General features: G+C 40.9%; 1 protein-coding gene across 1 annotated transcript; it reads right to left on the reverse strand.

Moving 5' to 3' along the window:
• Positions 1-1,734: 1,734 nt before the first annotated feature.
• On the reverse strand, positions 1,735-12,727 carry orai2 (ORAI calcium release-activated calcium modulator 2). Its single transcript, XM_049593092.1, has 3 exons — positions 12,398-12,727; positions 6,971-7,206; positions 1,735-5,293 (listed from the first exon to the last, which is right to left on the reverse strand). Exons 2-3 carry the CDS (start codon positions 7,199-7,201, stop codon positions 4,721-4,723), a joined length of 804 nt encoding a protein of 267 aa, XP_049449049.1. The 5' UTR covers positions 7,202-7,206; positions 12,398-12,727; the 3' UTR covers positions 1,735-4,720.
• Positions 12,728-14,651: the final 1,924 nt, after the last annotated feature.

The following is a 14,651-nucleotide window of genomic DNA, read 5'->3' on the forward strand; positions in this document are numbered from 1 at the left end:
AAAGTCATAGTATAGCATGTCGTCCAAAATATGATAAAAACGTCATAGTATAGCATGTCGTCCAAAATATGATAAAAACGTCATAGTATAGCATGTCGTCCAAAATATGATAAAAACGTCATAGTATAGCATGTCGTCCAAAATATGATAAAAATGTCATAGTATAGCATGTCGTCCAAAATATGATAAAAACGTCATAGTATAGCATGTCGTCCAAAATATGATAAAAACGTCACAGTATAGTATGTCGTCCGAAATATGATGAAAAGGTCATATGATAGTATGTCGTCCAAATTTATGATAAAAATGTCATAGTATAGTATGTCGTCCAAAATATGATGAAAAGGTCATATGATAGTATGTCGTCCAAATTTATGATAAAAATGTCATAGTATAGTATGTCGTCCAAAATATGATGAAAAAATCATAGTATAGTATGATGTCCAAAATATGATAAAAACGTCATAGTATAGCATGTCGTCCAAAATATGATAAAAACGTCATAGTATAGTATGTCGTCCGAAATATGATGAAAAGGTCATAGTATAGTATGTCGTCCGAAATATGATGTAAACGTTATACGTCCAAAATATAAAAACGCCATAGTATAGTATGTCGTCAAAAACATGATAAAAATGTCATAGTATAGCATGTCGTCCAAAATATGATAAAAAGGTCAGCGTATAATATGTCATCCGGAAAATGATAAAAAAAAGTCACAGTATAGTATATCTTCCAAAATATGATTAAAACGTCGTAGTATAGCATGTCGTCCAAAATATGATAAAAAGTCATAGTATAGTATGTCGTCTAAATTTATGATAAAAACATCATTGTATATAGTATGTTGTCCAAAATATGATAAAAAGTCATAGTATAGTATGTCGTCTAAATTTATGATAAAAACATCATTGTATATAGTATGTTGTCCAAAATATGATAAAAATGTCATAGTATAGTATGTCGTCCAAAATATGATAAAAACGTCATAGTATAGTATGTCGTCCGAAATATGACAAAAACTTAATAGTAAAGTATGTTAAAACATATAACAAGTCAAAGCATAGAAAATTATTAAAAAAGTCAAATGGTCTGCCTGTGGTGTGTCATTAAATCATTCAAAGGTGACAGTATAGTTAAAGTATTAAAAAAAAAATTGTAAAGCATGTCATACAAAATAAAAAATAGTATGTAAATAATACTTAATAAACATTATGTCATAAAAGTTCATAAAATTGTCATGTTATAAGATGTCAGTAAAAATGATTAAATAAATGCAATTAAGCACTGGTGTAGTATGCCATTGAAAATGTCATAAAAAAAAGTCAGTGTAGTATGTCATCAAAACTAAATAACTCAAAATAGGTTTTTAAAAAGTGATAGTGTCATTTGCTGTAAAAAATCTCAGAAACATCCCTGAAAATTAACAGTGAAATATGTCATTTAAAAATCATTTTTAAAAAACGTACAGTGTGGCATTACAAAAATGTCAGAAAGTCAGTAAAAAACTGTATGGTAATTCATAGAAAAAAACATTAAAAAACAGTCAGCATGTGGTAAAAAAAAAAAAAAGTCATAAAACGTCATAATGTAGTATGTCACTAAAAAACAAAACAAAAAAAAGTGCAGTGTTTGTACATGCACTTACAGGGGGAATGTCTGGTTTGACAACTTGAGATGCAAACAAACAGTAAATCCTGCTTGTGACTGGTTACAGAGACACAGGAGACAATATGAATTTTAACAATGTTTTTATTATGAAACTCGCAGGCGGTGAATTTCATTTTCCCCGACACAAGTCTCCCTGACCTCTGCAGCATCCCCTGAAGAAGCACAAAACCACAAACACGAGACGAAACACATATTCTCTGCGCTGACTCGCTGCACAACTAAACTACAAGTGCACTTCTGTCTCTTCTGAGGAGCGAGAAACAAACTGAGCAACACTTTGGTCAGTCATCTCATTTGGAATGTGGCAACAGGATGGTACATTTTGTTTTGTCAAACACAGTAACATATTCAAACCTCATCCAAGGAGGTGTGTGTGTGTGTGTGTGTTGATGAACCTGCACTTACTGAAAGGTCACCAATATATACTGTATACACAGGAGGTCACAGGGTCATGCTGATGGCAACACGTCACTCTGACTCTGTCTCTTACCCATCTCTCCTCCATCCCTTCTGGGCTTTCTTCTGACTCAACATTTAAACATCATTATTTTACATTTTGTCACACCCAATATTCCCAGCTATAACCATCTGCTCCTGTTCTGACTTTTAGTAAAACAGTAGTTCATAAAAGGCATTAATTCTGTAAGGCAGAACTATATTTGGACAGTAACATTCATATTGAAGCACTTGGAGCAGCATCAATGTGCAGAGTCGGTTGGTTTGACACCTTTGACACAGGCGCTGTGGTCTTTGTTAAAGTCAATAAAAGCTATTTAAAGGAGGAAAATGACAGACGGAAAAACAGTGACACCAACTTTCTGACAATTTCACACAGAATGTAACATTTCTTAAGACTTTAAAACCCCTCAATCAGTCAGAAAAGAGACAAACACACACAAGTCCTGGCAGTGTGATGACTCAGCTCTTTACAGTTAAAACAACAAGCTCGGTTTTACATAACATGTGAGCCTGACGAAAGAGGTGGTCAAGTGTAAACACTGTGGCTTTACTCACCACATAATCCATGCAGCAGGGTTGGGTTTATTAAATCAGGATATTAAATCCAATTAAAATCTCTTATTGAATCCAGTTAACATTTGCAAAGACCTGGATCTATAAATAACTAAAACTATCAGATCTGTGATCAGATTTTGATCCTTGAGTGTTCTAAGGAAGTGATTCTTCTATCTGTTAGGGTCCTGTCAGACCTAGAGACGTCTCCTTTGGTCTGAATCAGGGACTCATGTTGTTACAACGTTGTATAATTGCCTAGAGTTGGTTCGTGTTCTCATGGCAGCATTTACAAGAGGACCAGATCAAATGACTTGTGTGAAAAAGCTGCTCTTGATTGGTCAGAATTTCCATGCGGGAAAAATCCAGGAAGTAAACCAAATGTTGAAGAAGAGTACACAGGAGTTACAAGAGTAAAGAGTAAGAGTTTACAAGAGTAAACAGGACAGGTGTGAGAGCACCATAACAAACAGTATTTGGCTAAGCACAAAACTCATGTTAGGGAGAGCACAATAATATAAAGTTGGATTTTGGTGTATTGGCGAGTTACTTACGGCATTTACCATTTCCTCTGGTGAAAGTGATGGCAGCTCTTTGCTAGCAAGGAGTGAGGAGATAAAACATTTGAGAAGAGACCTATTGGCCTCATGCCAAGTTCACACTGGAAGCAGAAGCGCGCCGACATGTCAACTGTCACTCACACCAGAAGCGCATTTCTCCTTGCTGGTCAGCGAGAGATTCTGTTCTGTTCTAATCACACGTGAGGCCCCGATCACACAGAAAGCATTTTGCAGGCTGCGTAACGTGAGGAGCACCGTGATGCCTTTTTTATTTCAATGGAATGCCACGTGCCGGGCAACCACCCCATTACATTCTTACACTAACCGTCCCATGTAATGTTTATTTTTTTGTATTTTACTGTAATTAGTGTCTTGTTGCTGACATGTTGAGGCAGAGGGTACTGTCTGTAGCTCTGGTTGAGGGTGAGACGCTGTCAGCAGATAAACAGAGATCTGTGTGGGTACATGAGACCCTAAATAAAAGGCTGGATCATGGGGAGTACCACCAGTTGGTCCAGGAGCTTCTCCTCCATGATGGACGTTTCCAGGCATATTTTAGGATGACTCGAGGGCAAGATGGAGCCACTTTATTCCAATGGAGCTGCACGCCTGGTGCATACACAATTACAATTACATACAAAATTTTTTTATAGCTTCCAGGTTTACTTCCCCGGTAGGCGGCCCACTGAATATGAGCAGAAGTGTTTCTCCTGCTGGCCCCGCTCGGCGCTTACACTTGACATTGTGATGACGTCACAGATTTTTAAAACAGTTTTTCTCTGCTTGAGGAAAGTTTACAAACATATAACCTCCACGGCTCAAAAATTCAGAATAGAAAGAGTCATAAGTGACCTTGTTTGCAGTTGGAGGTGTCCTGTCAACAGTTTTATCAACGTCTATTTTACAGCGGTGGTCTATGTTTTCTTGCCAGATTTACTCACGGAAAAATCAGACCAGACACCGGAACTATTGCTCGGATTGCAAGCCGGCTGCAGACCTCGGGGGCTATTCTGACATGAGCGCCAAAGAAAGCGGGCACTGGTCCACGGAAAATCATCGTGCTTTGTAGCACTTCAGCGTCCAGTGTAAACCTGACGTCAGAGTGAATGAGGGTATTTTGCCAACATGGAAGCAGATTCCAATGGAACCAGTTACTGTCACCAAACCCTACAATAAAAATAGACATGGCACAAAAATGGCACACAGAACATAGTAGCCCTTTTTCTGTAAACCTTTTTACATCCTTTACCTAAACATAAAACAGATTTAAAACACAGACATGGCACTGCACAATGCAACTTTACCTTAAGAATAAATTAGCAGTCTGACATGTGTGGGCTGTCTGTGCTGCAGAGTGAGGAGCTTTAAAGCTCGCTGTCTACGAGTCCCAGTAAGGCATCAACAAGGACCAGAACAGATGTCAGAGAAGAGATAAATATGAGACACAAAGTGAAGTCCTTAAAGCTGCAGGCATGGTATCACACAGTCTGGAGGCCCCTCTCTTGGCCATCTAGCTGTACCTTAATCTTGTGCAGTTCCTCGATCTCCTGGTGGTGGCGCTCCGTCTTGTGGCGCACCAGAGAGCGATAGAAGTGAATGGTGAACAACACAAAAATCACCCCCACTGGGACCATGATGATGGTGGAGGCCAGCGCGGCCTTCCAGCCACTCTCCTGCGACTCAGATGAGGCTGACGTCGGCTTCTCTGCGGGGCTACAGGCGCTTGGTTTTTTGGCCCCGCTGCAGTCTACGGGCAGGAACTTGATCCAGCAGAGGAGCACCACCTCTGCTAGAAACAGCAGAATGCCCAGCGCTGTGGAGAAGCCCCACGCCAGCTCGATGTAGTGGTGCATGCGCTCGTGTGGTGACTCGCTGACGGAGTTGAGGTTGTGGATGTTGCTGACGGCCTCCACGTTGGGCAGAATGCAGGTGCTGATCAGCAGAGCGAAGAGGTGCACTGCCACCAGCACAGTGGTGCACACACTGAAGGCAATGAGGAGCACAGGGGGGTAACTGTACTGCATCTCCAGCTGCACCTCCACCATGGCCACCTGTGACATGTTTACAGGGACACAAATAACCAGGTTACCAGGGGTGTAAAGTGATGTTGTTGTTAGTCCATGTTACATAACTGCTGGGAGAAATTTGCCTTAAGGGCTTTAAGTCGGACAGTTGTTAAGTTTTAGGAAACAGATGATAGTTTGGGTTAAATGGAAAAGATTTATTTCACAAAGGTCTCTCTGACAGAAAGCCCTGAAGGTTAGCTTATCCCATGTGCTGTTTCATGCAAGCTAGTGGAGTCAGTTTAAACTAAACTTCACTGCACTTAAACAGTTACAATTATTTAAATTATCAATGTGTTGTTTTTATCTTTTATGGCCAAAAGTAAAAAACAAAGGTGCGCCAGCTTCTTCTGTAACTGACTGTGTTAAATGGGCAGATAAAATCGTCTCCTAAGGATCGCAGGCCACTGAATCGCATCTCACCGAAATCATATCGTGGCAGACTTTGTAATTTCAGCAAATATCGTATCGTTGTCCAAAGAATTTATACAATATCATATCTTGATGAAACTGGTGATTTACACCCCTACAGGTTACTGCGTCACAATATGATAAGGCTACATTCACACCAAATCAGGCACTGTGAGTAAAAGCTGACAGGATCCAGGAAAGTTTGGCTTTCCTTAACCCGATAATAAGCCTGAATATACTGAGTCATTTTCACCCCAACCACATTAACCAGGCTTTAAAACTGACTGCATTAAAAGCAGAAGCAGCAACAGCCTTTTCTTTAGCTTGTGACCCCACCGCCCACCAAACAAAAGGCTATGTGCTACTAACCTCCAGCTCACCCAAAAGCACCTCAATATCTGCGTCAGGAATATTCATCTTCTTCGTTTTCCTCTCGGCCGTTGCCATGATTCACCGCAAATAACCACTGATCAGCTGGCTTATATCAATACATCAGCACCATGAAGTGCTTTGCATTGTACATTTATGCCTGAATGAGGGAGGGATATGAGGCCGGTCCACGTGCGGACAAGTTGATTTGAACTTTATAAAAGGCGTACTCATGGTTTTATAAATCACAGTATTTTTGGCGTACATACATTCCCTCATTTGTGCATACGCAAACATTTAGTGTGGTTTCTCCGTTGAGTTCAATAAAAGAGGCCAGAGGTTACTAAAACTGGTAAAAAAAACCAAAACACACTAAATAAAGCACCTTCACATTAAAATAACTCAGTGTTTTTCTGACACGCTTGTTGTGGATGGGCTGCTAAAGACAGTGATCAACGCCAAAATGTGAAAACAGGAGAGTCGTGTTTTGCCTCCAGCTATTAAGGTTACATCATTGTCACCTCCACCCTAAAAGAGTCTATACACCAAAAAAAGACATACCTATTATATAATATATCCCCCTAAATCCTACACACTGGATTATGATTTATGTTAACAACACATTAAAGTTTAAGGATTGATGTTATTGTTCAGCAGCCAACACTGAATCTTGAATGCACAGACAGGAAGTTTAAACCCAGATCCTGCCACCACTGTATTTCCATGAGACATGTAGGTCACTGTGGTAGATCAACTACAATGATTTGTGGTAGTGAAATGAACTGAAACCATGAAATACCCAGAAATCAGCGGTGAGAAACTAAAAACTTTCCACAGGCTGAAACATGAAAAATAAGCGGTCACGTTCTTTAACAGTAAACTAACCATTGCGAAGCCGGAGAGCAGAGCAGACGTCCTGCTGGAGGCCTTCAGCTTGGCCCGGCTCAGGTAGAGTTTCCTCCAGGACAGGGCCTGCACGGAGTGGTGGTTGGAGCTGACCAGCTCCAGGTAACTGCGTCGCACCCAGTCCCTGTAGTCCATCCCCCCGCAGTCCGGAGCCCGCTCTGAGACCCCTGGGGCTGGAGAACCCATCGGCACGTTCAGCTCACTGCTCATAGCACCTGGTGGGTATAAAGGGCAGAGACGGTCATGTCAATGCAACAATACAAAAGATGCTACAACTGTACATTTTCCCAAAAGTTAAATCACTGTAGCTCCGTGTTTCTGTTCATATTCAACGATAACTCTCTCCTTTTAAGGAAAAACTCAAATATTTCCACAACCCGCAGTGAACTCTTTAGAGGCATAATGTCTGTCTGTCACAATAATATTTTGCTCTGGCATGCTGTTGGCAAAGAGACAGAGGAGTTGTCACTCAGTCACTCAGTGTTTGAGTGGGAGCAGTAGGAAATGGAGGACAGGAAAGAAACATTATGAGAAAGACAAAGCATGTTTAATAGAAATAAAGATTGCTTTAAAAATAGCAGCAACTTTACTACTATTTTCTGTTTCCTCACAGTATTTTTGTACCTCTAAGATTAGAAAATAACTTAAAACACAATTGAAGACGCAGTGTGCAGGATTAATGACGGAAATGGACTATAATATAATGTTTTCTTAGGTGTATAATCGCCTGAAAATAACTAGAATTAGCGCTTCTCTTCCAGGTTACATTCATGTCAGTGAAAACATGGATGCTTCACACACAGATGATCTACACAATCAGCACAGTTTCAAGATTAGAGTCACCAATTCAGTATCTGACCAAATGTCAGATACGGAATTAAAACGAATGCGAAATGATCTCTCATTTCTTTAGTTTGTGAACAACAACAGTAACTCAGAGTGAGATTCAGATTCTGTTACAATATTAACAAAATCTACCACAAATTACACATTTAAACAGCTCCGAAATACAAAAAATGTCCCCTGGGATCTATATATTTAAATCAACAGGTGATTTCCTTCTTTTAGTAAAATCCTAAATAATTGAGTTGTTTTTTCCCACCTGGACCTTTATGCTCTGCCATTTCTCCTCTAATCATCACGCTGTAACCTGTGACAGGCTGTTATGATACCACAACTATCACACATTCACATATATGGAGTTTTTTGTTGAGCTGCAAACATCACGTAGGTTTACATTACCAAAGTTTCATGACAAAATCACTTGATGACACCAACTGCGATGCTGCCAGAGGAGCCGCTGACTGAGTTCCCTCTGAGCGGTAAGTCACTAAAAGAGTCTGAGAAGTCCGGGGCTGCTCATAAACAACATCAACAAGGCAAAATATCATGAATATCACGATATGAATTTTTCATTTCAGATTAAAAATTATACCAGTATTATCACGAAAAAGAAGATATGGCACACCCCTAGTTCATGGTTGAGTCTAAGTAAATGTTTGTGTCAAATTTGAAGAATTTTCATCAAGATGTTCTTGAGATATTGCATTCACAAAGATGGGATGGATGTACATGTACAACCTGAAAACATGATGCCTCCAACCACGGCAATCAACTGCACAGAGGCATAAAAATGGTTGTGTTTTCTTGGCCTTAGAATGAGCTGTTTATGTCTATACAGGAAGCAGGTCCCCATCCATGGAGTCCGCCATATTGCACCACCATGTTTCAACAGTAGCTCAGAACGGACAAGCCAAATACTGGCTCTAGATCAGGCCATTGGCGTCTCTGCATTTTCACATCGGCCAACAAAGTTAGCATCCTCTCAGGGACAGCAGCGTCTGGAAAACAACAGTTTTTTTTGGACTGGTTTTACTGGTTTAAAATCACCAAGCACTTGTCTCCTGCTAAAAACCTCCTGAACAATGAACATTGAAGGTTTTCTGACCAGGAGAAGTTTTAACTGGTTGCAGTTCTCACAGCTTGGGGCCACTAAATCCCCCTAAATCCTACACACCGCCCCTTTTGGTTAAAAATCACAAATACACCCCATAACTGACAGAAATGAGAAAAAGAAAATGGTCTACATTTTGATCCATAATGCATTTGTTACCCTGCAGCTGGTTTATTATTATGTCCAGGTTTAACTTGCTGACCCGTCTGATGCACCTTCCTGTAGGTCCCAGGGCTGAGCCAGAGCTTGTCAATTGATTAATTAATGTATGAATAAATGAATGAGGTAATATAAAGACAAAAACTGACAGTGTGTAGCTACTGGCAACAATTTGCTAATGGCAAAGAAAATGCAGTTGTAGAACTTCATTTGATGATGATTAGTTACTGTTTGATGACTGTAGTATTTTAAAATGCAACAACGATTAAAATGAATCAATAATGAAAGGACAAACTTGATGCATGGTGCATTGGCTCACTTGATTAGTTGCTTTCATTATCTATGCAACATAAAATTATGAATAAAACGGTTTGTGTGCACATTTTTTTACACTCCAACTCTGCTGTGAAAATAAAGTTAAAGCAGTTGTAGCATACTGCGACACAAAAGCTCATTAACCGCCTGTCATATACACTACATGACTAAAAATATATGGACAGTCTTCCTGCTGCAGCATACAAATGTATTTTGATGTTCATGTGACTTTGCGGTGACAGCTTGATGATGATCATTTCCTGTTGCAACGCAGCGATGCCCCGACGCACAAACCACATTGTTTTTCTCAGTTTGATGTGGAAGAACCTGACTGGCCTGCACAGAGCCCTGATGTTAACCTGCCCAACACTTTTGAGGATAATCTGGAGCACTGCTTGAGAGCCAAGACTTACCACCCAACATCATCTCACTATTGCTCATAAAGGGAACAACTGTCTGCAGCCAGGTCCCAAAAGTAAAGATGCAGAAAAGAAGACCAGCATATTGTGCCACTGTTTTTGAAGTCAGTGCAAGTGCTTTTTACAACTACTCACTCGTGTGCAACCCGCAAATTTGCAGCCTTTTTTTTATGTTTTAAAACAAGGGAGTGAGGCCGTCAGTGTAGGCCAAAGTGTGTGACAGGAGGAAAGTCCGGGAGTGAGGGATTGGTTAACTGCGAGGATCACATCATCTACACTCATCTCAGTAGGCTCGTTGGAGCCGAAATGCGCCTCGCCTGGAAAGTGGACGAGAGCAGACGGCTGCAGCAGGAGGCGGTGACAACAAGCTGCGGTCAAGTCAGAGGCTGAATTCAAATGTCCAAACTCTGGACCTGCAGACTGAGCCCTCGCGGACTTCAGCTGTACTGTCGCTGCTGTCATATTCATATATATATGTCATATAACTTGATGAACCATGCCTACTCATCTGTTCCTGTAGATAACAAGATATAACTCCCACATATAGCCTTTTTTGTGACTAAACAAAAATTTATTAATACACCTCTGTATTACAGGCTACAGTGTATAAAAACGGAAATGTTTGTGAAAAAGAACAGGACTATAATTCAATAAATTGGGCAATGCTGACATCAGAATCCTTTTCTTCTTGTTTTTTGCCCATTTTTTGGCCTATTTCACTACACAGCCTGCAATAATAAAATTTATTTTCAGTTCCCCTACAGCCCATACTTATACATATTTCTGTATCATGATGTGGTTGAATATTATTTCTGGCCGACACAATTCAAGTAACATTTAATAGACCTAACTATCAATAACTATTTTTCACATTCATATGTTTGTTTGTTTTTCGGCAGTTCTAAAGCCCACAACGTCATGTCCGTATTGCAATAAAATGTGGGTTATTTAATAGTAGTTTGCTGAATTCTGCACCCCAACTGGACTCTGTAAGTCTGCAGAGAGTCCACTTGACGCCCCTCGTGGTCAGTACTGAACTGTGGATTTGGACAGCACTCCCGGACTTCCCGGGAGCGTGCCTGCAAAGTCTGTGCATCTGCATGCCCAGTGAAGTCCGGACATTTGTGCTGAATCCAAATGAATCCAAACTCATATCAGTTAGTTCTGAGTCTCCAATTGTTTTAATTATGATAGTTTGAGTTATTAAAATGCTTTACAGGCTTTCTGTAATTTATGTTCATGGTTCAACCTCCATTTGACATGTATTCTCATAATCATATCAGTTTGACCTGTTCCCTCAACTACATAGCCTAAATAAATTGTGTCAGAAGGGAAAAAATACAAGACAAAAGCTTTCATTAAAGATCAGTCAGATATAGTCAGGGCTTCACATTTGTACAGATGTTATTTTAAGAATCCTCACATCCCACTGACCACACGTCTGTGATGCTAAATACTTCAATAATTAAAACAGTCCAAGGTTAACATAGAGTAGACACAGACAGTTTATGATGTAGTTAAAATGGCCAAAAATGTGAATAATTGTGTTGCAGGACGATTTAAGGTGTGCCCCTACATGTTCTGCTTGTGCTCCCAAAGTTAAAGGCTACAGTGCCCCGACTAACCAAAGTCAGTCTGGAGCCCTGTTAATAATCATGTATTTGGAAAGATATATCCAGCAGTCTGCACAAGAATGTATTTAATGTTCTAGTGTCCATATACTTCAGCTCAGCTCAGTTCCCTCACTGCCTGTTCATCTCTGCTAACAACAGAGACTTTGAGCAAACACAAATCACTGGTTTCCCAAGTTTGTGCGAGCACACCTGTCAACGTGACGACAGATGGAAGTCAGATAAGAAAGAGTTATTATCCTCTGCATTTATCCTGAAACTGTACAACACCCCGGCTCCAGAACAAGTTAGGACATTTGTGAAGTGTCAAAATAAACAGAATTCAGTGATTTGCAGACACTTTGACACATATTCAACTGATCACAGTAGAAATACAAGATATGTAACGTTAATGTTCACACTGATTACTTTTAAAATAAACAGGAAGTACCAAAATGGCTTGTGTCAAAAACAGCTGTGAATCTAAATGCAAAGTTGGGAGTGATGCAACACCCGGTTACAACAAAATGCAAGACATACACTATCTAATTAGAGTAAAGCACCGGGTGCTCCTGTGGTGGCCTGATCTGTGCAGAGCTCACACCTCAGCAGATGTGTGCACCTTTACGCCTCCATGTATATTTAGACCAAGTTAGCAGGATCCGTTTACCGAGTTTAGCTAACACAACGCTGGTTTATTTTCATCAACGTGCCTTTAAGCCGGAAGGGAAAATTACTAACATTAAAGTCAAACTTTCTGGTGCAAAAATGTGACATTAAATCATCTGTATTCGTCACGGTTATAAGCAGAAAGTTAGTGACAGTGAGACAATATTCAGAGAGGGAAGACACTCCTGTAACGTTAGCTAGCTAACTTAGTTAGCTAACTACTCAACACGACTTCTGATGAAAAAAATCCCTCGTCCGTTTGCAACTTTTTCCGTCTTACCTGTCTCCAGAGGTGCTTTCTGAATTATCCAAACTCCTAAACTCCGACAAGTCTTCTGTCCACGCTGCACAAGGCAATAAATGAACACCGTCTCGGTCCCTCCGACTGTTTTCGTTCAACAACTTCCGCTCTTCGGATGCGGTAATCAGCAGCGTCTTTGTTCAGCTTCCAGCGGTCGAGCCAGGCTCTGTAACGTTACTCCTCCCCGCCATGTTTAACACACCTGGCTGCTGGCTTTCCTCATTCCCAGGTATGTTCACCTGGCGTCGGGTTTCTCTGTTTTCGGGCCGCTCGCAGGAAGAAACTCCCGTGGCTGGTGAAGATCAGGAAAACTAGTTAAAACGAACGCTTCCGGTTGGGCGTGTTGCCTTCAAAATAAAAGCACGAAAGGTTCACATTAAGAAAACTGTCAAATTAAATCAGGTGTGTGACACACACATACAGCAAATAATCCCCGTCCACTGATGCACAAAACAGATGTCAGAACTGCAGCTGGATAAAAACTTAAATGGGCGAAGAAGAAATAATGACCCGTATCATTATACACGTGTTGTTATTCCTCCTCCCAACATCACTCATTGTGTCACAGTCGCTGCAGATTTATAAAGCTCGGTACCTCTAACACTGTGTCAGCCAAGTCACACGTCAGTGTACAGCAGTGCGTTCGTCACTGTCAAACATTATTTCAGACATCTCCATTTATAAATTTGGATGTAGCCTATTTTTATAAAGGGCCCAGAGTCTACGTCTATGCCAGCCGCTCTCCGAATGTTTATGGCTCGCAATGCAAGGAAACCAAAATGACCCCTGGCTCGGCCTCAAACTCTGAATAACATGCTCAGTTTCACACTGCAACATTTCCCTCCAGCAGGCTGAAGCCTCATAGAGCCGACACATTTCACGTTACTGGCCATTATTTGACACTTTGAATCTCCTCAAAGACGTCCTGTTTGTTGTTGCTTCACATGTGTCCGTCTTAAACTCAGCTGCAACTCTTGAGATGAAATAGACAATGCATGGTGTTCATGTAACCCGTCATTGCTGGATGTGGAAATGTTCACTGATGCAGAGCGGAGAGAAAGCTCCAAAACATCCTCAGGAAATCGTAATGATAACAATGCTGGCACTGTTTGAATCTGAATGAACAGGAATGGTGTTGTGAAATATTCAACTTTATGAACTCATTGAAAATGTCATGCGTCAGGCATCTCCAGCAGAACACATTTCAATTTCCTTTTCTGTCCCTTGATTAAATATTTTGTTTATTCTTCTGCCTGAGTTCATTGTATATACAGACAGAGGGTAAAATAATCTGTGAGCGAGAAACGTCATTAGGGGGCACCTTTTTTTTTTGCTTTTTCTTTCAGAGGACATGTTTGTTGCTGCCATGTGAGATCAAGCTGCTCCGAGCAAATTATTACAAAAAAATAAATAAAATAAAATAAATAAATATATATGTATTTACACTGATCCGTTACACTCATGGCAATAGCAATAGTGGATGTCAGTGCCCCACCAGCATGCACCATGCACCATGTCACACCACAGAAACTGCCTACAAACTACAAAGAGCTCAAGGTGTTGACCTGACCTCCAAATACCACAGATCCCAATCTGATCTAACATTTGAGTGATGTGCTGTTACCCTGGAAGTACCTCAATCCACAGTGGGTCCTCCTTGGATCGGACTTGGCTCTGACCTGTCAAGGTCCCAACAGAAACCTTGGGTCCTGGCATTCATGTGGTTGATGTTGCATGGTCCCCGTGGTAGTTGGACCATGCGAGTGGCTCCAGCAGATTCCAGGCACAACATCTGAAGCCTCAGTCCAGAAGTGTGCAGTCCTAGGAACAGCTAAGGTACTGTGCAGAGCCCTCAAACTCCCAGGCCGCTGGTAGAGGACCTGAACTTGAGGATGATACAGATACCACCCTGAGAGGGGGAGAGGGCCGGGAAAAATAAAGTTGCCAAACAGAAGACCAAGTCCTGTCATCTTAAGAGTGTAACAGCTGCACTGCTGTAATGTGTTGTGTGCAAATGAACATTACTACAAACCACATGATGACTACTTTTGCACAGAATGGCTGGATTTAAAACCAACCACACTCCTCAAACGACAGGTTTTCAGATGGAACAATAACAGCACGTCTTGACACCTTCGGACAGCTGAAGACTTGTCATCATAAGCACCCCTTCTGGCAGCCTTCACACATCCTGCATCCGAGCAGTTATGGACGACAGAGACAGTGAAAATCA

Source organism: Epinephelus fuscoguttatus, linkage group LG12, assembly GCF_011397635.1.
Source record: "Epinephelus fuscoguttatus linkage group LG12, E.fuscoguttatus.final_Chr_v1".
Lineage (NCBI taxonomy): Eukaryota > Metazoa > Chordata > Actinopteri > Perciformes > Serranidae > Epinephelus > Epinephelus fuscoguttatus.